General features: G+C 36.7%; 1 protein-coding gene across 2 annotated transcripts in view; it reads right to left on the bottom strand.

Moving 5' to 3' along the window:
- Positions 1 to 23,634, bottom strand: part of AMN1 (antagonist of mitotic exit network 1 homolog) — a 51,696-nt gene that overhangs the window by 11,028 nt on the left and 17,034 nt on the right. For both annotated transcript variants that reach the window (XM_021690655.1, XM_021690654.1), the window contains exons 2-6: positions 16,686 to 16,818; positions 12,345 to 12,489; positions 10,016 to 10,233; positions 9,636 to 9,692; positions 2,667 to 2,778 (exon numbers count right to left, since the gene is read on the bottom strand). In XM_021690655.1, the coding sequence (XP_021546330.1) occupies positions 2,667 to 2,778; positions 9,636 to 9,692; positions 10,016 to 10,233; positions 12,345 to 12,489; positions 16,686 to 16,818 (665 nt within the window). The remainder of the gene's footprint in view (positions 1 to 2,666; positions 2,779 to 9,635; positions 9,693 to 10,015; positions 10,234 to 12,344; positions 12,490 to 16,685; positions 16,819 to 23,634) is intronic.

Raw genomic sequence — 23,634 nt, 5'->3', positions numbered from 1 at the left:
CTGCCATGGGTTTGCCTTATATTTTGCTCATGAAAGGAACCCAACTAAGTTAGGAAACCTGAGCAGAAAGAGACTGAAGGTATATTGCTGGATGCCTGGGGAGAGAGGAAGAAAATAGTAGCTACTAACCAGAAGAGACATGCTGGCTTGAATCAAGAGAACTGCAGATAGGAGATATATGCCATGATGAGGGGCTGGTAGGAAGTGGGCCCTGAAGAACCCCAAAAGTGCCCCACTTTTGAGAGAGGACGGATCAGCTCACCCACAGGGCCTGGAGTGCTGACCCTTGATCACAGTAGCACTGGTCAAGTAAGACTTTTCCTTCCCTTACCTCTGTTCTTGCTTATACCAGTCCCACCCTGTACTAACATAGGTGGGATCAGAAACCATGGTGGGCAAGCTGGGGAAGGAAGAAGAGAAGTGAGGGATGGTAAAATACAGAAACCAACAATGTCCCCTTACCCACTGCAGCCAAATCTGAGCTGACTGGAGGAGCAAAAGCTTTAGCTTGAACTTGTTCGGACTACTGCATGGACCTAAGACATTTTAATTACTGAAACGAGAGGTTTCAGTGATACAGAATGGCAAGACATTTTGACTATCTGAGAATGATAAGTCAATGGCACCTGAGATTTCATCTGGCAGTAGGGAAAAATTAGCCTCTTTAGAGCAAATTTGCAATAAGGTAGTGTGAAGAAAATAGAATCAGTTTACGAGTACCCCTTGCTTGTTCAATATATTGATCAAACATAGCTCAGTGGATAGATTTACACAACTTGATTGGTATTCTGGAAAGATTATCAAAGATTGCTGTTATACATTCCATATACTGTGGTCTTCTCCAGCTTAAAATAAGAGCCTACTGGTTAGAATACAATTTTCTGCCTTGTTTGATGACCAGAAAACCTCTGTTTGCCTTCTCACAACCGATAATATATGCAGGTACCAATCCCCTGCACTCAGTCCCATGAGTTTTTCTTGTTCTAAGTGATTTTTTAAAGACTATTATTACTAATTTTTATAGATAAAACCATTCACATGATAAAAATTCAAAAGGTACAAAGGGTGTATAATGCAGGATTTTCCTACTCTTGTCCCTCCACAACTTTCCCTGGAGGTAAGCACTGTTAACAGTTCCTCATGTCCTTTTTGGCTTTAGTTTTTTTGAGAAATGTCTTGGCCCAAAAGATTTAGTCTTCATTATAGATGCCACTGATACAAAATACACCCCGTTGTACACTTGGTTTACACTGACAGTCCATACATAAGAAAGAACAGAGGTTGTTAAGAGGATTTCTAGGATCATAACTCAACCTAGAGAGTAACTATTTAGACTGTAATTGGAGAAATGAGCTGGAAGGACTGGACATCAGTGCTGACTTACAGGTCAGGTACAGGTTATCCTGTGGTACGTGGCCCATTGCTGGTGTAATGCAAAAGGGCTGAGGTGCTGTGGTTTCAGGACACAGTCATATATAGTATCATGGCTCTGTTTTTCCCACAATAATATAGTATTTTATTCATTATTTTATAAATTGTGATACCAAAATGATATTTTTGCAATTTTAAAATTTATGTTCTTATATATCACTATTAGCTCTATTAGATTTTATAAGTAATAAAATATTCTTTTAAAGATTATATTTTTATTTATTTGAAAGAGAGAGAGAGCACAAGTGGGGGGAGGGGCAGAGAGAGAGGGAGAAGCAGACCCCCCAGTGAGCCGGGAGCCCGATGTGGGGCTCCATCCCAGGACCCCAGGGTCACGACCTGAGCTGAAGGCAGACGCTTAACCAACTAAGCCACCCAGGTGACCCCTAAGTAATAAAATATTTTTAAAGGTAAAATCTTTATGTTTTGTATCTTTAGTAGTCCTTTTTTTTTTTTTAAGTAGGCTCCACACTCCCACACCCAGCATGGAGCCCAACACGGGGCTTGAACGCTTGAACTCACAACCTGAGGTCAAGACCTGAGCTGACATCAAAAGTTGGACGCTTAACCAACTGAGCAACCCAGGCGCCCCTCTTTTTTCTTTAAAAAAAGTATTTTTCATTGGAGTACAGTTGACACACAGTATTACATTAGTTTCAGGTGTGCAACATAGTGTTCAACATCTCTCTATGTTATGCTATCGTCACCACAAATGTAGCTACCATCTGTCACCATACAACAATATCACTGGTTATATTCCCTATGCTGCACCTTTTATTTCCAGTATCATGGCTCTTATACAGGCCAAATGGGCTGTGACTACTTTGTTCTCCTTCAGTGAAGTATCTATCACATTAGCCTAAGAGTCCAAATTGGTCTGAATCTCAATGGCTATAGTTTGATGAGATTAGAGTCAACAGGTCATTCAGCATATTTAATAGATGTAATATTTTAAGCTTGAATTTTTTTGTCTACATAAAACATCATGTTTATTATCAAGACCTCTACCATCATCATCACGACTAACACTTATTGAGCTTTCACTATGGACTAGCCACCATATAAAGTGCTGTCAGATAGTTATCATGACTAAGCTTATGAGGTAAGTACTGCTATTATATCCATCTTACAGATGAGGAAACTGAATAATGGAATGGGTTGAGTAGTTTACTTAAGGTCACACAGTTACTAAAAGATGAAGCCAGGATTTGAACCACCCAATCTATCATACTAACCTGTTATTAGGGGGCATCCATGGAAGAGTAATATACGTATCTGAGGACAGCAAGTGAGGACAGCTTCTACAGCTTCATCAGTCAGATTCACACAATGTCCCATATGAATCTCCTATTTAAAAATAAAGAAAGGATAGTCAAAAGAAAAAACAGATTTATGATGACAGCATGAAAAAGCTTGGGAACTACCCTGATACAAAAAGAACCAGGGGTGCCTGGCTGGCTCAGTTGGAGGAGCATGAGACTCTTGATCTTGGGGTCATGAGTTTGAGCCCCATGTTGGGCATAGAGATTACTCAAATAAATAAAACAAAAAACAACAAACAGAGGTGCCTGGTGGCTCAGTTGTTTAGGCAGCTGCCTTCAGCTCAGGTCATGATCTCAGGGTCCTGGGATCAAGCCCCATGTTGTCAGGCTTTCTGCTCAGAGGGGAGGTCTGCTTCTCCCCCTCCCTCTCCCTCTGTGCGCTCTCTCTCTCAAATAAATAAAAAATCTTTAAACAACAAACAAAAAGAACCAAATATATACTTGCAAGAAACATTCAATAGAAAGGGCTAATGTAAGTATGCAGTAATTTGGAAAGTATAGATGATTTAAAAGTTAAGTGCCCAATCATTTTATAGAGCAATATGGCAAAATCTATTAAAACTGAAGATGAGTATATTCCAGAACCCAGCAGTTCTAATTGAAAATGTCCACTATACAGAGTAACTCTTGTATATGTGCCCAAGGAAACAATTTATAAATGTGCTCATTTTAATATTATTTGTAATAGTAAAAAAGTGGATAATGGGTAAACAAATGGTGGTTTATTAATGGAACAGATGAAACAGTTAACATGAAAAATATCTACTTGTATTAATAGACATAAATCTCAAACATAATGTTAGTTCAGACACTTTGGAAAACAGTATCGTCTTATCTTTTAAAGCTAAATGTGTACTTACTATATGATAATCCCATTCCTAGGTGTTTACCCAAGAAAAATGAAAATGTATGTCTACACAAAGACTTGTACGCAAATTTTTATAGTAGTATTCATAACAGTCCAAAATTAGAACCACCCAAATGTCCATCAAATGGTACATTCACCAATTCTGAACAAACTGTGTCATATCCACACTATGAAATACTACTCAGCAAAATAAACAAAGTAATGAAACAGTAACACATGCAACAACATGGATGAATTTCAAAAACATTGTGCTAAGTGAAAGAAGTAAAAGAGGGGCGCCTGGATGGCTCAGATGGTTAAGTGCCTTTGGCTCAGGTCATGATCCCAGGGTCCTGGGATCGAACCCCACATCGGGCTTCCTGCTGAGGAGGGAGCCTGCTTCTCCCTCTCCCTCTGCCTGCCGCTCCCCCTGCTTGTACTCTCTCTCTCTGTCAAAATAAATAAAATCTTAAAAAAAAAAAAGTAAAAGAAAAAAGTAAAAAACAAAAAAACTGGGCATTGCATGACTCCATTTATATGAAATTCTAGAAACTTTAAAACTATAATGCCAAAGTAAATCACTGGTTGCCTGGGGATAGAAGCAGGTAGAGAACTGATTGCAAAGGGGTGGGAGAAAATGTTGTAGGGTGATGGAAATGTTTTATACCTTATTGTGGTGGTGGTTAAAGGCTGTATAGCAATTACCAAAATTCATCGAACTGTACACTTAAAATGGGTAAACTTTATTGCATGCAAGTTATACCTTAATAAAGCTTGGAAAATTAAACATAATTTTGAATGAAAAGCAAACTGTAATAGAACACATATATTATAAAACTATTATGTGAAAGTTTAAAACATAAGACAATACAATATCTTGTTTATGGATCTATATGTGTCTATCCATATATAGGTAAAGTATACAAACACAAGGAAAAATAAACAGGTGTCTTTAGAATGTGGTTACTTTGAAGGAAGAAAGGGAGAATAAATGTGCAGGGAGCTTTACATGTAACATATAATTTTTAACAAGGAACTAAAATAAGTATGGAAAATGTTAAAATTTAAGTGGCTGGTCCACAGGTTTGTGTTATATTACTTTCTATCCTTTTTCATATGTTAGAAATATATATCCCTCGTTTTGTGTCCTAATGAGGAATCCTTCTGCACTGGTGGTGGGAATGTAAAATGGTTCAACCACTGTGATAATAGTATGGCAGTTCCTTAAAAAATTAAACACAGCATTGCCATATAATCCAGCTATTTCACTTCTAGGTATATACCCAAAGAATTGAAAGTGGGGACTAGAACAGATTATTTGTATATCTATGCTCATAGCAGCAGTATTCACAATAGAGAATAGGTGGAAACAAGTATTGAAAGATGAATGGATAAACGAAATGTTTATGTACATACATACACACATATAAGCATATATATATATATAAACACATATAAACATATACACGTGTGTGTGTATATATATATATATATGAATATACCATATATATACAATGGAATATTATGCGGTCTTAAAAGGAATGACGTTGTTTTTTTTTTTAAGATTTTAGTTATTTATTTGAGAGAAAGAGAGAGAGCACAAGTAGGAGGGAGGGGCAGGGGGAGAAGCAGACTCCCCGCTGAGCAGGGAGCCAGATGCGGGGCTCGATCCCAGGACCCTGGGATCATGACCTGAGCTGGAAGGCAGACACTTAACCAACTGAGCCACCCAGGCGCCCCAGGAATTAAATTCTGACACATGCAGGGACACAGATAAACCTTGAAAACATTAGGCTAAGTGATATAAGTCAGACAGAAAAGGACAAATATTGTATGATCCACTTCTATGAGTTATCTAGAATAGGCAAATTCATAGAGACAGAAAGTAGAACAGAGGTAGCTAGAGGCTGAGGGGAAGGGGTGATGGGGAGATATTGTTTCATGGGTAACGAGTTTCAGTGTAGGATGAGGAAAAAGTTCTGGAGATGGATTGTGGCGATGGCTGCACAACAATGTGAATGTACTCAATTCCACTGAATTGTACACAAAAAATCGTTAAAGTGGTAAGTTTTGTGTTGTGTATATTTGACCATAATAGAAGACATTTTAAGAATTCCGGAAGTAAGATTTATCTATTAGTTGACATGTATATTTATGGTATTAATATTTTTTCCTCCTGAAAAGTTGATATTAAGTTGGTATACTATTATAATCAATCATATCTTATAAATAAAGGAAACCTGAGTATATTGAAAACTCATAAAAATTGAGGAAAAAAAGCATCTTGTTATAAACCAGCAAACATGTCCTATGATATAGATATAAATTGGCGAAGGCTACAGACAAAGAAATACAATTTGAGAACAGTTGGAAGGAATAGTGTCCAACATTTAAAATATATTAAGGCATAAAAAAAAGATTCAATGCTGCAAAACTGTGAATTTACAACATAACCTTCGTGGGAACCAATTTTATAATACGAATTTAGGACCATTAAAGTAGCCATACCTATTGATCCACTTGTTCTGTTTTTTGGAGTTCATTACAGCAATGGAAGAAAAAAGTATAAAACCCAACATATGATTATTTCTAGTAGCTAAAAACTGAAAATAATCTGAATTACCAACAACAACAAAAAGGAAAGAAATGATACATCCTATGAACAGATTTTGTTCTCTGATGTACCAATGTCTAGAACATAGCAGGTACTTAATGAATATTTGTTGAATAAATGAAATTCTACAGGCAAACAAACTTTTAACCATGAAGATTATAGAAACTTATAAATATGACTATAATATAAAGTTAGTATGATAACATTTATTGAGGGACTATCTTGTGCCTGGAACTTCAGTAAAATATGGGGATAAAATGATGATAAAATGATGAACAAAATGGTCTCTGCCCACTGGGAACTCAGATCAACAGAAATTTCAGAAATAATCATGACATTCAATAAATGTTTTAATATGTTGTTTGTCAATCTTTAGGAGAGGTCCTTAGACTTTTTTTTATTATTATTAAGTAAACTCTACCCCCAACATGGGGCTTGAACTCATAACCCCGAGATCAAGAGTCGCATGCTCTACTGACTGAGCCAGCTGGGTGTCCCAAGGTCCTTGGACTTTTGATCGAATTTATTTTCAAATTATAAACAATTAAGCAACACTGATAATATAATTTCCAGGAACAGAACATATGAAAAGCAACAGATTAAAACAGAACACGTGATAAAAGGTAGGAACACATATTGCCCACAAGAGAAAAGTCAGTAAAAAAGATGAAAAAGTTTATATTTCAATTTGAGTCAAAAGTTGTGGTCACAAAAATACTAGATGCTATGAGACAAAGGTTAAAGTATATTTACTCTGTTTAAGGAAGGAATTAAGTTCTAATAAAGTTTAGGAAGATTTCCATTGAAATGTTTTGGCACTTATAGAAATAAGATTTGGAAAATTGAAAAAAATAAAAAATTTTAAGTATGGCACTATAATCGCCAGCACTTATTGGTAACTGAATCTTTTTCTTTTTCTTTTGTATTTTTTTGAAAGATTTTATTTATTTATTTGACAGAGAGATACACAACGAGAGAGGGAACACAAGCAGGGGGAGTGGGAGAGGGAGAAGCAGGCTCCCCGCTGAGCAGGGAGCCCGATGCGGGGCTCGATCCCAGGACCCTGGGATCATGACCTGAGCCAAATGCAGATGCTCAACGACTGAGCCACTCAGGCGCCCTTCTTTTTTATTTTTAAAGATTTATTTATTTATTTGAGAGAGAGAGGGAGAACATGCACATGGGGGGAGGGGCAGAGGGAGAGAATCTTCAAGCAGACTACCCACCAAGCAGGGAGCCCGATGTGGGGCTCAATCCCAGGACCGTGGAATCATGACCTGAGCCGAAGGCAGACGCTTAACGACTGAGCCACCCAGGCGCCCCTGAATCTTTTTCTAAGTCTGCTTAGGTTGGTAACGAGCTCCTAATTTTGTAATACTGAAGTAAATACGTAGGTATGTTTCCTATCACTGCATGACAACTAATTTCCTGGTGGTTTTATTAGGGAATGATAAACTATGTTAACTGTTTGGGAACTTTATTAAAAATGATGATTATAAGATAATGTTATTGTAAGAACTAAATAACCTAATGAATATAAAGCAGTAGTAAGTGTGGAGGCTGGAATATAGTTAGTGCTCAACAAATGTTAGTGTTTCAAACAGTAAAAATTATGGCAGAGTTTATTGCCCCTACAGTTAGCATGCAATTTGGAATTTGGAACTCAGTATAAGAAAATATGGTAATTTCTTCATCAAAAGATTTGTAAAAATATATACGCTATATGTACATACACGTGCACACACATACGTATAAGCAGGATTTAGATATAAAAAGATAAAAAAATTGTCTCTGGGCAATAACTCAAGGAGAAATATTTTGGCAAAAACATGGTACTGTTATTCTTTTATGATAGTTATTGCTAACATTTATAATTCATTTATAGCCTGTTTACTTCCAAAAAGAATTTATGTGGCTGATTTTTTTTTTAAGATTTTATTTACTTATTTGAGAGAGAGAGAGCATGAGCAGGAGGGAGGGGCAGAGGGAGAGAGAGAGAAGCAGACTCCACGCTGAGCAGGGAGCCTACCTGGGCTCCATCCCAGGACACTGAGATCATGACCTGAGCAGAAGGCAGATAGATGCTTAACCGACTGAGCCACCCAGGCACCCCTGATGTGGCTCATCATTGAAAAGCTCATCTATATTATTATTATTATTTTTTTTAAGATTTTATTTATTTATTTGACAGAGAGAGAGACATAGGGAGAGAGGGAACACAGGTGGGGGAGTGGGAGAAGCAGGCTTCCCCCTGAGCAGGGAGCCTGATGCGGGGCTCCATCCCAGGACCCTGGGATCAGGACCTGAGCCAAAGGCAGACGCTTAATGACTGAGCCACCCAGGTGCCCCATGAAAAGCACATCTATATTAAATAAGACTAAAAACCTCACTATAAACCGGGAAAGGAGGAATCCAAAATCCTGGGATAAAAGGATTCCTAATATATTTAGAAGCAGTTTACAGGTACCACATCAGTCACTGAATGGAAGGCCTGAACACAATGTGGCTGTTGGGGAGGAAAACCTTTTTCCTCTTATTAGGTTCTATCTTTGGGAGCCTGTGAATTAAAATGACAAAGACAGACAAGCAAGAGAAAAGGCAAGTTTGGTCACACAAAAGCTCACAAAGAAAGTGGTTCAAAGAAATGGCTGCAGTATAGAGTTTATAGATCATTTTCATAGGAGAAAGGGAGGGGGAGAAAGGACACTTAGAGAAAAACAGATGACTTTTAGGAAAAACAAAGTGGGCTTTTAGAGAGTAGATGGGGAGGTGTGATAGTCTTGTGACAATTTTCTTTTATGTCATTTCTCATCTGACTCCTCCAGTGATAGGAGTGATCTTCCCTGGGATTGGGTAGTCTTCCTTGAAGGGGTTTGATGGCAGCTGAATTCTTTTGGAAGGCTATGTTTTTAGGCAGATGGAGGGAGAGTGTTTCAGACAAAGCCTCTTTTTGCATCTGTTGATTCTTAAACATCTTTAGCTCAAAATAATTTTTATGTGACAGGCATATTCTGGATCCCTGCATGTATATTAAGAAAGTAGGATGGCAAGCCACTAAGTAGGCCTGGTAATGAAAATCCTAAAGAATATCACTTCACATTGATGAACTTTCATAATCTTCACTATAATAAGATTATTCTTCAATGTGTTAGAAGCTAAAACTTCTGGAAAATGAGGACTTTCACTGGAAGTAAAATGGGTTTTTATTTAAAGCATGCTTTACCTCCTAACTTTACCAGTTTTTCCTTACTCTGGAAATAACGAGGTAGAGGCAAAAACCAAACCAAACCAAACCAAAAACACGCCATGGAAACACCTAATTGATAATAAGGCACTGGTTGTTTTCTACATTCAAAAAGCAATTTCTGAGGATAATATAAAAATTTAGTTAGCATCAACTTTATAGATATCTTAAAATTACCTCTAATTTCTTGGCACAAGATCCATTAACAAGCGCAACCACGCCATCGTCAGATACCTAAGCAAAGAGAACAATCAACATGGCACATAAATGGGAAAGATGAAAGTAAAATTTTCCAAATATTATTAATCACTTATATATGGTTTTATTGCCTCCCATTCAGCAAACGTGTTTTAGCCACACTTATCTTTTTCACCCTTACTTAAAATAATTGAGGGGTTTGTGCCAAGTTATATTGCAGTTCTATAACCACTGAAGCATGAGGTGGTCAACAATTCCAACAAAAACCAAAAAAATTAATTATGTTCTTCTGATGAGTCATGGAAGTTCACTGGGCAAACACACACAGTCTTTATATTTCAAGTCTATATTTCATTTACCTGAGTAGCTGAAAAATCAACACACTGCAAAAATGGGCAGTTTTCTCCCAATGCATGTAAGGACACATCGGTAATACCTAAACAGCCACCTAAATCAATGATCTTTAGCAGCCGGCAGTTGAATGCAAGAGCAAGGACTCCTTCATCAGTGAGATTGCAGCATCTTTTCAAAGAAGCTTCATGCAGGTACGAACAAGAGGAAGCCACAGCTTTTACTCCTGAGGGAAAACAATTATGTATCAATGAGCTATATATGTATACATATGAGAAATGCGACTGATTTTCATTTTAGCAATCACCAGTATTGATACACCCAACTGTATGTTAGCCTTTTGCAAAGTAGTCCATCTCTGAGGATATACTTATCTTCCAGTGATGCTGTCATTATTAAAACTCTTTTGGAATACTTCAGGAATTGTCTACCATAGGCTGTAGTTTATGGCAAGCCTTTACTGTTGACAAGTAAATTTGCCCTTAGGAAATAGCCAAAAGTCATTCAGAATCAAATTAGGTCATTAAATAATAGATGAATCTTTTTGTTACAACAAAAGTTTTAAAGTAATAAAGTTAATTTTCTTGTGGACTCTTGAAGGGAAATCAAAAGTTAAATTGCCCACATGTCTTAGGTGATAGTTTTCATGCTTATCCTTAGGAATCATACTTCTGTCTCTCTATTCTCTCTTCCCCTTTTGACTTTTAAATCCAATTAAATTGATGTAAATGCACATTGGAGACTGGTACATGATAATGTGTCACAAAAATAAAAGAGTACTTTGCGGATTCTGGGCCCTTCAGTCATGCATAAACATTATAACAGTGTGAAAAGATAACTTTATGAGCAAAATACACAAAAGGGAAGATGGTGAATTCATGTGTAGGTCATTTTTACTCTTCTCCATATCTTAAGAAAGGGCTTTCAATTAATTAATTAATTTATTTTTTACCTCCCTGAAAGAACTTTTGTTTTATTAGTGTCCAGCATGAAAGGTCTTTTTAGTGAGGCATTATTTGTGTAAATATTTAAAAACTTATGCTTCTTTGTAATATTATGAATAGCCTAACTTGCTAACCAAGATAATTGCAAAATACAGCAAACTACTCAAAACATTTTCCAGAAACCTAGCTAGCCAAGTAAGTCTCTCTTACATTGAAGGAAAAGGTTAAAATCCTTTATTGATTAAAAAAAGGGTAAAAAATCCTCTAGTGTCACTGAAAAATGCAGTTTGACTGGCTATAAAAAACTATGCATTGTAGGGGAAAAAATGTACAGCATAGGGAATACAGTCAATGGTATTGTAATAGTGCTGTATGATGACGGATGGAAGCTATACTTGTGCTGAGTACAGCAGAATGAATATAGTTGTCTAATCACGCAGTTGTACACCTGAAACTAATATAACATTGTATGTCAACTCTACGCTGATAAAAAATTTTTTTAATTCAAAAACCATAAAAACAAAAAAACAAGCTATCATTGTACAGAGTGATAAGAGAGTGCCTAGTAAGTTTAATGTGATGATGATTTAACTTTCTGTGGTAATTTAGCATCAAGAAAGCCTTAACAAAGTATGAACTGCTAAATAGCAAATGAATGTCAAAGTGTTCTGAGCTCTTGTATATGGATGTCCATCCATGTTTACTTTAAATATGTTTCAAAAAATAAATAAATAAATATGTTTCTCTCTTTTTAAAGATTTAGTTATGTATTTGAGAGAGAGAGCACGGGGGTTGGGGCGGCAGGTCAGAGAGAGAGGGAGAGAGAACCTCTAAGCAGACGCCTCACTAGCGTGGAGCTGGATGCAGGGCTTGATCTCATGACCCTGAGATCGTGATCCTGAGCCAAAACCCAGAGTCAGATGCTTAGCCCACTGCACCACCCAGGCATGCCTACTTCAAATACGTTTAGATTACAAGTAGTGACTTACCCAGTATATTTCTTAACTTTCAGCAACGGTTATAAGCAGGAATTCTAATTTGGATTCTTTATCTTAGTTTGAATATTTTTATTGAATAGTACAGTTTCTGTTTCTTTGACATCTTCATACTCACTTCTTTTTTTTTTTTTAAAGGTTTTATTTATTTATTTGAGAGAGAGAGAATGAGAGAGAGCACATGAGAGGGGGGAGGGTCAGAGGGAGAAGCAGACTCCCTGCCGAGCAGGGAGCCCGATGCGGGACTCGATCCAGGGACTCCAGGATCATGACCTGAGCCGAAGGCAGTTGCTTAACCAACTGAGCCACCCAGGCGCCCCTTCATACTCACTTCTGACATTAATTATACTAGATGGTGAATAGGAATCTACCAACTTATTCAGTGTTAATAAACATACCCTTTGAAGTTATGGAAATTCTGTTTTCTTTTGAGGAACTTAAATTTAATTTCTTTAGTTTTCTGCAGTTGCGCAGGTGCAGGAGAGCAGTGTCTGAAATATCACAGCTTCGTAGATCTAGAGTTTGGACTTCAGGATGTAAAATCTGTAAAAAATACATGATTTTGAAAACAATTTTTCCTATAAATATAATAAATGTTTATTCCATGTTGAGTGTTTTGGTGGCGATGACAGACAAATGGTGGATGGAAACCAGAGCAAAGAATACAAAAATCTATTTGAGTGCAGACACATAAAACGTAAAGCAGGAAGAAACAAGTCCACTTCCAACTGGAGGTACAGCTTCTAGTGCCCCCAAAGTCTTTACTGGGACACATGGCATTGTTGATGTGGCTGGTACAGCGTAAGGACCCACTAGACCTGAGAAGCAGATTCAAGGTGCTGGCATGTGCTTATCTTTTTCCTGACTGTTATTAGAGATCCTAGCTATGTGCCTCTACTCAGCAGGTATGAGTATTTAGTCTCTACATACTGAACGGTTATAGGATGTGAGTATTGCTTTTCTAGAACATTTACCTCCTTCATTCTTATTGGGAGCGCGTACAAACAAACACAGTATTATTGAATATTTACTTAAGGGCAACAAATAGCAAATTGATTTTAAATTGTTCTGAGTATTATTGAATATTTACTTAAGGGCAACAAATAGCAAATTGATTTTAAATTGTTCTGAGCTCTCTTCCTTGGCTCTTTCTTTCTTTCTTTCTTTCTTTTTATTGAGATTGAGGGGGTGGGAAGGGACAGAGGGAGAGGGAGGAAATCTTTTTATTTTTTTTTTTAAAGATATTATTATTTATTTATTTATTTGACAGAGAGGGACACAGTGAGAGAGGGAACACAAGCAGGGTGAGTGGAAGAGGGAGAAGCAGGGTTCCCGCCAAGCAGGGAGCCCGATGTGGGGCTTGATCCCAGGACTCTGGGATCATCCCTGAGCTGAAGGCAGATGCTTAACCACTGAGCCACCTGGTGCCCCAGGGAAAGAGAATCTTAAGCAAGCTGCTTTCTACTTTTTTCCAAAGTAGAAATAGCTTTACTTTTCTGAAAAAAAGTGATGTACTATTCTTGTAAAAGATTCAGAGAATATAGAAAAGTTATAAAAATGATAAGAATATTTCTATTTATTGAGCACTTACCAGGAAGGGTACTAAGTGTGTTATATACATTATGTCATTTAATATTCTGTCTCAAACACAGACACACCCCTGAAAGACTGGCCACTGCCATTTTACAAATCAGGGAATTGAGGCACCTGGAGCTTAAGTAGTAACACAAAGTACATAGCCAAAAAAAAAAAAAAAAAAAAAGCAGAGCTAGGATCGAAAACCAGGTCTTTCTAATTCTAAAGGCCATGCTTTTATCCACTACAACTAAAATTAAAGCGGAAGGGGAGACAAACCATGAGAGACTATGGACTCTGAGAAACAAACTGAGGGTTCTAGAGGGGAGGGGGTGGGGGGATGGGATAGCCTGCTGATGGGTATTAAGGAGGGCACGTTCTGCATGGAGCACTGGGTGTTATATGCAAACAATGAATCATGGAACACTACATCAAAAACTAATGATGTAATGTATGATGATTAACATAACATAATAATAAAATTAAAATAAAATTAAATTAAATTAACCATAATACCAACACCCAGAGAAAAACATCTTAGTTCTGATGTTTTTTGAGTTAAAAAAGAAAACTGAAGAAAAATGGGATCAGATTATATATACTTTTAAGATGAGCACTTTTACTAAAACGATTTATTGTGGGTGCATTCTGTTCCATTTTATGCATGCACCATAACGTGTTAAATGCATTCTACACTGACAAACGCTTCAGCTGAACCTTTAGGCTGATTTAGGAGGCAATATAGTATAGTGATTAAGAACATGTCTTCTGGAGGCAGACTGCCTGAGTTTGAACCCTATGAATATGATCAAGCTCTGGTTTTTGTATGTGTTTGTGGGCCTCAATGTCCTCATTATTAAAATGGGGTTAATATTTTGTGAGAAGTAAAGATGCCTGGCTTATAATGTATGCTATATATGTCAACTGTTATTATAAATATTATGATAAGCACACTTGTGTGCTTTCCCTATTATTATTTTCTCGGGATTGATGTCAGAAGTAAATGGTAATTATATGAAGTGATGGAGATGTTAAATAACCCACTGTGGTAATCATTTTGCAATGTATAAATGCATCAAATCATTGCGTTATGTTATTTGCTTTAAACTTACACAATGTTATATGTCAATTATATCTCAATAAAACTCAAAAAATACTAGGACTAAAATTGTTGAGTCAATAGTAAGCACATTTTTAGGACTTTTGATAGTTAATGGCAAGCTGTCCTCCTAAAAGGTTTTTTATCAATTTATACTCCCATCAATAGGAGATAAAAGTGACTCTTGCCCACACTATTGTCAACACTGGGTATTATTATTTTTTAAGTCTGCCAAACTGAAAGACAAACTGTGACTTTTATTACTAATGAGGTTAAATTTCCTTTTATATGTTAATAGTGATTTATATATTTTCCTTTGAGTATTTCCTGATTCTTTGTTTTAGTATTTGTTTTAATTTTTCTTAGTGGTTTGTAGGGATTCTTTAAATTATCAAGATAACAAACCTGTAGAATTGCATGTGTATTACAAATATTTTTCCTAGTTTGTTACTTGACTTTGCTTCTTTTTTTTCCTTCTAGCTATAAGGAAGTTCATATTGTTATGTAATCAAATCCACTAATTTTTTTCTTCTTGCTTTCTAACTTTGGTGTCATGTTTAGAAAGGCCTCCTCCATCCAGCTATAAAAAGATTTAGGAAATATTTCAAAGACAGTCATCCAACTATGCATGCAACTTTGTAACAGATGTTAGATCTGGCTTTTTGAATAATTTCATAAGTAGGACTTGTAAGGATGGAGATTCGAGGGAGAGCACAAAGAAATCATACTTCTGTTTTTTTCTATCTCTTTCACTCCTTAGCCCTTTTCTATTCAGGTAAAATTAGGTTTATTTTTTTTTTTCAGGTAAAGTTAGATTTAAATGAATATTAAGGATTGCCATAAAACAAAAATCTAAGCCACTGCAATAGAGGCTAATGGGTGAGAACAAAATGGGGCTGGTGGGGAACAGAAGAAAACCACCAGTTTTCTGTAGCGTCATAATGATTCTTCTGTGGACCACACACAAACTAGACACATCCACAGAACCACTGACAGTAAGAACCTGGGGATATTATTCTACCTCCATAGAGCTAAGCAGACTACAACACTAAAATGTCTTTGTTCCAGTGCAAGCTAAAATGAAGAAAACAAACCATTATAAGTACATCAGGTTAATGTTAGAAGAAACACAAATGGCACATCCAAGTGCAATTATAATGTGAGGTCACAGGGACAGTCATGTGCTAGAGTGCTATCATCAGATCCCTTTTGATCATAAACTTTGGGCAGAATGTGTAGTAAAGTCAGCAATTGGTAGTTAGAACCAGAGTTTCTACAGTAGACTAGTCCAATGTAGACTAGAGTCTTTGGCAGACAGTGATGATGGCTGCAAACCCATTTTACAGTTAAGAGAACTGAGGCTCAATGTCGGAAAGAGTGGTAAAGCTAGGATTTCAATTCAGGTTGGAGGGCCTTACTATACTTACTGCCTTATAGAACAGCCAATTTTAGCTTAGTTGTAGTGATTAGTATCAATTAGCAGGAGTGAAGTCTCCAGAAGAGTGAGAAGAGTTTAGAAGAGTGGCTTTTAACTGCTGATTGTTATCCATGAATGAATAAAATCAATTTAGTAGACTCTGATCAACATTTCTGTAAACTGACATAAGACATAAAGAATAAAGTAGAAAATATCCAAGTGTACTGTACATAGTATGGTTACATGTGAGTGTGGTTTGTGGACCAGAGTCATAATGCAGCATATATTTCTTACTGTGGGTTTTTTTTTTCTTTTTGCCATTTGTGTATTCACCCTGCATTTTTATTTTTACTTCTTCCAGTCTTATTGAGGTATAATTGATCAAAAAGCTTATAACTTTTTGAAAATGTAGAGATCAAGGGTGCTGGTATGATGAAGACAAGGGGAGCAGCTGAAAGAACGGTGAGAGATTTTTAGCAACTATTACACATGAACATTTTGGTTATCTGGAGAAAAAAAAGAACCCCAATGTTTTGTTATATTTTAAAATTATAACTAAGCCTACTATATGCTATTGCTCCAAAAATCTGAAACCATATCTAACAGTAAAATATAATATGCTTGCTTTGCAATTGTACATACTCTTACCTCACTTATATTTGAATCTGTTATCTGCCCCTGGACACTCATTATTTTAATCAGTCTATCTTTTATGTTGGGAGGCAAAGGCTTAATGTCTGTGATGTATCTGGAAATGTTCTTCATGAAGCACCACAGGCATCTGAAATACAAATACAATATAGTAAATTACATGGTACTGGTACCCATTCCTAATATTTATGCTGTTCCTTCTCATTTAGTCTTTTCATAAATAGGGTGTACATTTGTATCAATATTTGCAACTAAAGCTTGCTAAGATTCAAAAGCCTAGCATGCGCTCTGTTAGGCTGAGGCTCTTCCTTTACATTTTTTTCTCAGTATACCTCATTTACTAAAATGCATTCTAAATGACAAAAAAAATTTTTCCTAAGTCAGTCTCTCTAATTCCTAAGACACAGTTACTACCAAGATTTAAGTTACATATTCCTAAATAAATATTGGATGAGGGCCTACTTATTGACAAGTTTTATCTATTAATCCAGCAAGCTTTTCACTATTTTTCTTAAAAATTATGTGTATAATGAAATCATGAAAGAACTACAACCACAATGATTGCACAAATAGTACAAATCATGGAGATAACAAACTTAGTGCCAGGATTGTATATATATAAAGGAGAGTTATCAGAGCAGGCAATAATCAAGGCCCATATGACCAACATATTTCCTATGTAGCCTGAAATTCCAACTATCTGAGAAACTCATACTTTAAACAAACATAAATCTTACTTAAATCTCTGACTTCAACTACCTCCACATATATAATTTTACATTATATACATATACACTATACATTACATCCTATCCTTCCCCCTTCCATTAGATTAGTTCCTCCCACTAATATCTAGTGTATGTTCTTTATTTCTTTCTGTGCTTTTATACACATGTGCATGCGTACACACACACACACACACACTGACACATTTAAAGGGATGGGGGATCACTGTTTCCTAAAATGGCCTCACCGTATACTCACTTTTCTATACCCTCTTTCATTCAATATCTTACAGAATTCTTCAAAGCATCAAGTATAGTTTTAATGCTCCCTTAATGGCTTAATGGCCATATAATATTTCACAGCATGGAGGATTTATTTAGTTATTCCCCTATTTATGAACATTCCACTGTTTCTAGGACATGTTAACATACGTTGTCAACTTGTTTTCTAGAAAGTCTGTGACACTTCATATTTCTATCAGCAGTACTGGAGTATCGTATTCCTCTACATTCCTGAAGCAACAGGTTCATTTTATTTATTTTTCCATTTATTTCCGTTGTCTCCCCAATCCCACACCCCACCACGCCAGGAATCCATTCTAATGTCTAGTGCGTACCCTTTCGTTGTATGTATCCTTTTAACATGCTTGTTGTATGTATTTCTAATTTATATATCTGGTATTTGTCATAGATTTGTTTAGTTTTTCACTCACCAGTGTTTTTAAGATCTACCTACTCTTAAATGTTGGAAGATCTCATGTGTGAAAAGTGGTATCTTATTATTACTTTAATTTGTATTCCTCTAATTACTAGTAAATTTGACATCTTTTTATGAACTTGCTGGCTCTCTGGATATGCTTTTCTCTAAATTGTCTATTCATATCCTTTGCCTATTTTGCTATTTTTTGACTTAAATTTTAAGAGTTGTTTTTGTGGCCAAATATATGACTGAATTTGTATTTGTTCCACAAGTATTCAGAGAATATATATTCTCTAAGAGATGTAATGTTCTATTATACATGTATGTCTAAATGTATCTCTCCATATATGTATATGCACACAAATACATTATGTGAATATATGTGATTGTTTGATAGTATTTAATTCTTCTGTTATCTTTCTACCAAATTTGTAGAATTCTTTTTTTTTTAAAGATTTTATTTCTTTATTTTAGAGAGAGAGAGCGAGCATGAGCAGAGGGGAGGAGTGGGGGGGAGGAAGAGGGAGAGAATCTCCAGCAGACTCTACACTGAGCATGGAGCCTGACACAGGGCTCGATCTCACGACCCTGAGATCATGACCTGAGCTGAAACCAAGAGTCGGACGCTTAACTGACTGAGCCACCTAGGTGCCTATTTGTAGAATTCTTAATTTATAATACTTGTATTTTGAAATCAAGTTTTACTTTCATTTCTACTCGTTTTTGCTTTTTGTACATTACTGTTTTATAATGAAAAAATTCAAAAATACATAAAAATAAAATAGGATGACATAAAACCCATGTACCATAAGTCTAGAATTTTAAAATTATTTATCATTGTGTCAGATATCTTTCTTTTTTTTTTTTTTTTTTTTTAAAGATTTTATTTATTTATTCATGAGAGACAGAGAGAGAGAGAGAGGCAGAGGGAGAAGCAGGCTCCCAAGGAGCAGGGAGCCCGATATGGGACTCGATCCCAGGACCCTGGGATCATGACCTGAGCCGAAGGCAGATGCTTAACCATCTGAGCCACCCAGGCGCCCCAGATATCTTTCTTAAGACATAAAACATTTCACACTTGATCTTAGCCAAAAGGCCGAAAAGTGATAAGAAATAAAACATTTCAGATAAAAATAAAGCCTCCTTTGTACATCTACATAGGTTTACTCTTTCTCTGTCTTTGCAGAGGCAACCACTACCATGAAGTTTTTGAAAACAGTTTGTGTCCATGATTTTATTTTTACTACTAAAGTATATATGCATAAATAACAGACTATTGTTTTTTGTATTTGCAAAATGTAGTGTATTAAGTTTCCTACCATGGCTGACCTTGTCAATTGTCCTTGTAAGTGACAATTTTCCTTTTCCTAAGACTTTGGTGTTAGTTGCAAATTCATGATCATTATATCTTCTTGTGGAATATTCCTTTTATCATTAAGTAATGTCTCTCTCTATACATACTGTTTTTCACATCAGATTGTATTCAGTCCAGTTTTAAAGTTGTTCTACTATCCTTCTTTGGCTTCTTTTGCTAACATGTTTTTGTTTTTTTTTTTTAAGATTTTATTTATTTATTTGAGAGACAGCATGAGAAGGGGGAGAGAAAGCAAGAAGCAGACACCCCCTGCCTTCGGCTCAGGTCATGATCCCAGGGTCCTGGGATGAGTCCTGCATTGGGCTCCTTGCTCAGCAGGGAGCCTGCTTCTCTCTCTGCCTGCTGCTTCCCCTGCTTGTGCTCTCTCTCTGATGAATAAATAAATAAAATCTTTTCAAAAAAAAAAAAAAAGCAGACACCCTATTGAGCAGGGAGCCTGATGCAGGGCTCAATCCCAAAACCCTGGGATCATGATCTGAGCCGAAGGCAGATGCTTAACTGACTGAGCCACCTAGGTGCCCCTCTTTTGCTAACATGTTTACAAGACTCATCTGCATTATTGCAGATAGCTATAATTTGTTCATTTTAATTTTCTGTTTGTTCATGTCCATTTTCAATGCTGCATACTATTCCATTGTGTGAATAATTTATCTTTTCTGCTGTTGCTGTACAGTTGCGTGGTTTATAATTTACTCTTATGTATAAAATTCATATGAATACTCTTGGACAGGTCTTTTGGTGCCATGTGTGCCTGTGTTTTGATCAAGTATATATCTAGGAGCAGAATTGCTTGCTGATAAGGTATGCATATGTTTAGCTTAATGCCAAACAGTTTTCTGAAGTGATTGTACTGATTCCTGGAATCCACATCCTTGCCAACACTCGGCATTGTCAGTTTTTAAATTTTAGCCAATTTATGAATATATGGTAGCAATGCAATGTGACTTTAAGTTTCAGTCCCTTATTATTAATTAATTTGAGCATGTTTTCATTTCTTTATTGTTCATTTGGATGGTCTCTTGAGGAGTATCTGTTCAAGTATCCTGCCAAGCTTTCTTTTGGGTCTATGTTTTACTTACGGATATGTAGGAGTTCCTCTTATATTCTGGATATGAGCTTTCTGTTGGTTATATATGTTACAAATATATTCTCCCATTCTGTGGTTTGCCTTTTCATTCTCTTAATAATGTCTTATGTTGAAGAGAAGTATAATGTAATGCAGCCCAATATATTAATGTTTTCTTTATGGTTTCTTTTGGGTTCTGTTTATGAACTCTTTCACTGTCCTAAGTTCATGAAGATATTCTGCTATGTTTTCTTCCAGAAAAAATTCACTAAATGTATTGTTTTACCTTTCACTTAAAAACAATTTTTTTTTTAAATTAAGTATACTCTATGCCCACTGTGGGGCTCAAACTCACAACCCTGAGACCAAGAGTTGCATGTTCTACTGACTGAGCCAGCCAGGTGCCCCTACTTTTCACTTTTTGACTTAAAAACTACCTGGAATTGATTGTTGCAATTGTAAAGAACTATGCAGAATCTGAGAGTTTACCCCACTTACAAGCTTACAAGTGAGCCTATTACCAATTCATGAATGCTGGCAGAAGACCCAGAGATTCCTAGGTCATAGAAAAAGGGCTTTATTACTCATGACAAGAGCAGTAGCCAGAGCTTCACATTTATGCAGGTTCCCCATGCCCTCTAAGTCCTACAGTGTAATGTACGTAGGGCCCAGATGAATGCTTGCTCATGCGGTGGGTTGTATTGCAAGAGAAAACTGAGCTTGGGTGATTCACAACTTTTATGGTAAACGGAAGCAAGTCTGCTCTGTTTTGGAAGGAGACAATATTTGCTGCACAAACAACCCTGAGAAATGCCCTAGGTAAAGAGTAGTCAAGGCCCTACATTCTTGGCATACCTGTAAAGTTCATGGCAGATTGCCTCTCCCAACATCTACCCAACATGTTCTTGGCTGAACTCAAATATTTATGTAAGTGTACCACTCTGTCAGCTACTCTAATTAATTTGATCAACAAAGGCAGAAACCAAATCTGTTCACTTTGTCTCTTAAAGCATTTAATTAAGGCTACTATCAATAGTATTCCAAGTAGCAGGGTAAGGCCAATCTGCAGTAATGACCTCGACAGCAACGCCAGGGTCCCAGACTTAGTTAACTGTGAATAAGTATGGAAGGGTGGGGAGGACCAGTAAGTCTCATTTTAGATAGACAGGATGTAGTCCAATCTATCATCCACTACGAAACATGCAAAGGAATTTAGATTGTTATTTCAATGGCTACATTTTTCTTTTGTAGGACTTCTAATTAAAAAAAATCTGGGGTGCCTGGGTAGCTCAGTTAATTAAGCATCTACCTTTGGCTCAGGTTGTGATCCCAGGGTGCTGGCATGGAGCCCCACATCAGGCTCCCTGCTCAGTGGGGAGTCTGTTTATCCCTCTTCTTCTGTTCCTCCTCCCTGCTTGTGCTTTCTCTCTCATTCTCTCTCTCAAATAAATAAAATCTTTAAAAAAAAATCTATTATTTGTATTCTCTTAAGGATAACTGTTTCTTTGTTTTTGAATATGTCCAATACATTTGTTTTAAAATACCTTTCAAACTGTTCTATTATTTGTAGTTCTTAAAGTGTCAATTCTCCTCTATTTTCTGCTGAGTCTCTTCCGTGCCATTTTTTTTGTAAGTTTTTTTTTTTTTTTTTAATTCTTTAATCTCCAGCAGACTCCCCACTGAGCCTGATGTGGGGCTGGATGCAGGGCTCCAGGCAGGGCTCAGCCTCACAACTCTGAGGTCATGACCTGAGCCGAAATCAAGCGTGGGTCCCTTAACCAACTGAGCCATCCAAACACAACCCCCCTGCCTTTTTAAGTTTTTACTGTTAACTCTTTTACACAAGTAATTTTCCATGAGAGTCCTGTGTTCGTGTGAAGCCATCCCCATAGTGAAGGTTTGGTTTTCTCTGCTTAAGGACCCTGTGTTTGGTTGGGCTTCAATAACAAAATACCACAGAGTGGCAGGCTCATAAACATGAGAAATTTAATCCTCACAGTGCTGGATGCTGTAAGTCTGAGATCAGTGCTAGCATGGTTGAATAAGGGCCCTCTTCCTGGTTCATATTCAGTGCCCTCTCTACGTGTCCTCACATAGTGGAAGGGGCCAGAGATTTCTCTGGAAATTTTAACAGGGCACTAATCCCAATCATGAGGGCTCTACCCTCATGATTTAAACACCTCCAAAAGCCCCCACCTACTTAACATTCAGCCTGTAGCACATCCCATGAGTATTCACAAGTTCCAAAGCAAAGTTAATGTTATTTATTTATCTTGAGGATTCTGTAACATATTCACAGTGAAAATTCAAACCATACACTTGTGCATAATAAAGGCATGAAAGACCAGTTTTTCAACAGGAATTCCACTTTTGGCTGGGACTCTAGATCCTTGTCAGTGGATGTGGGTTGCTCTGGGGGTGGGGCGTGTGTGACCTCAAGCTAGGTGGCTCTGCCGCAGGGGTAGATTCTGAAGGAGCTGAGTAATGCAAGCTATCTGTTGACCATTCTCTCCATGGGCAGCAAGTCCTTCCCTGAAAAGTGATCTGAGTGGCGTATCTCTATGGCTAGCACTCTCATTTTCCAAAACTACGTTTCATTTAGGTGTTTATACATTTTAAGTAATTCATACTGAATGGACTACATGGCATAATAAAGGGTAATAAGTTTGGACTCTCCCAGCTTTCATTCTCCTCTACTCTGTTAGGATATTGAAATCAGATATTCCATTATCAACAGACATTTATATCATTTATTCTAAAAGTTAAAAGCTTAATGAAAAAAACTCCCAATTTTTTGATAATGGCTTTATTGAGATATAATTGACATAACATCAGTGTTTTTTGGTATATCCACAGAATTGTGCATTCATCATCACTATCTAATTCCAGAACATTTTCATTACTCTAAAAATAAATCTTGTACCCATTAGCAGTCAGCTGACAATCTCTCCCATCTCCCACCAATCTACTCTATCTCTCTAGATTAGCCTGTAGTACACATCCACATAAACGGAATCATAATAATATATGGTCTCTTGTTACTGGCTTCTTTTACTTAGCATAACATTTTTAAGTTCTTC

The sequence above is a fragment of the Neomonachus schauinslandi genome, chromosome 5 (assembly GCF_002201575.2).
Source record: "Neomonachus schauinslandi chromosome 5, ASM220157v2, whole genome shotgun sequence".
NCBI classification, from domain to species: domain Eukaryota; kingdom Metazoa; phylum Chordata; class Mammalia; order Carnivora; family Phocidae; genus Neomonachus; species Neomonachus schauinslandi.
The sequence above is the reverse complement of the archived record's forward strand: the minus strand, read 5'-3'. Positions and strand labels throughout refer to the sequence as shown.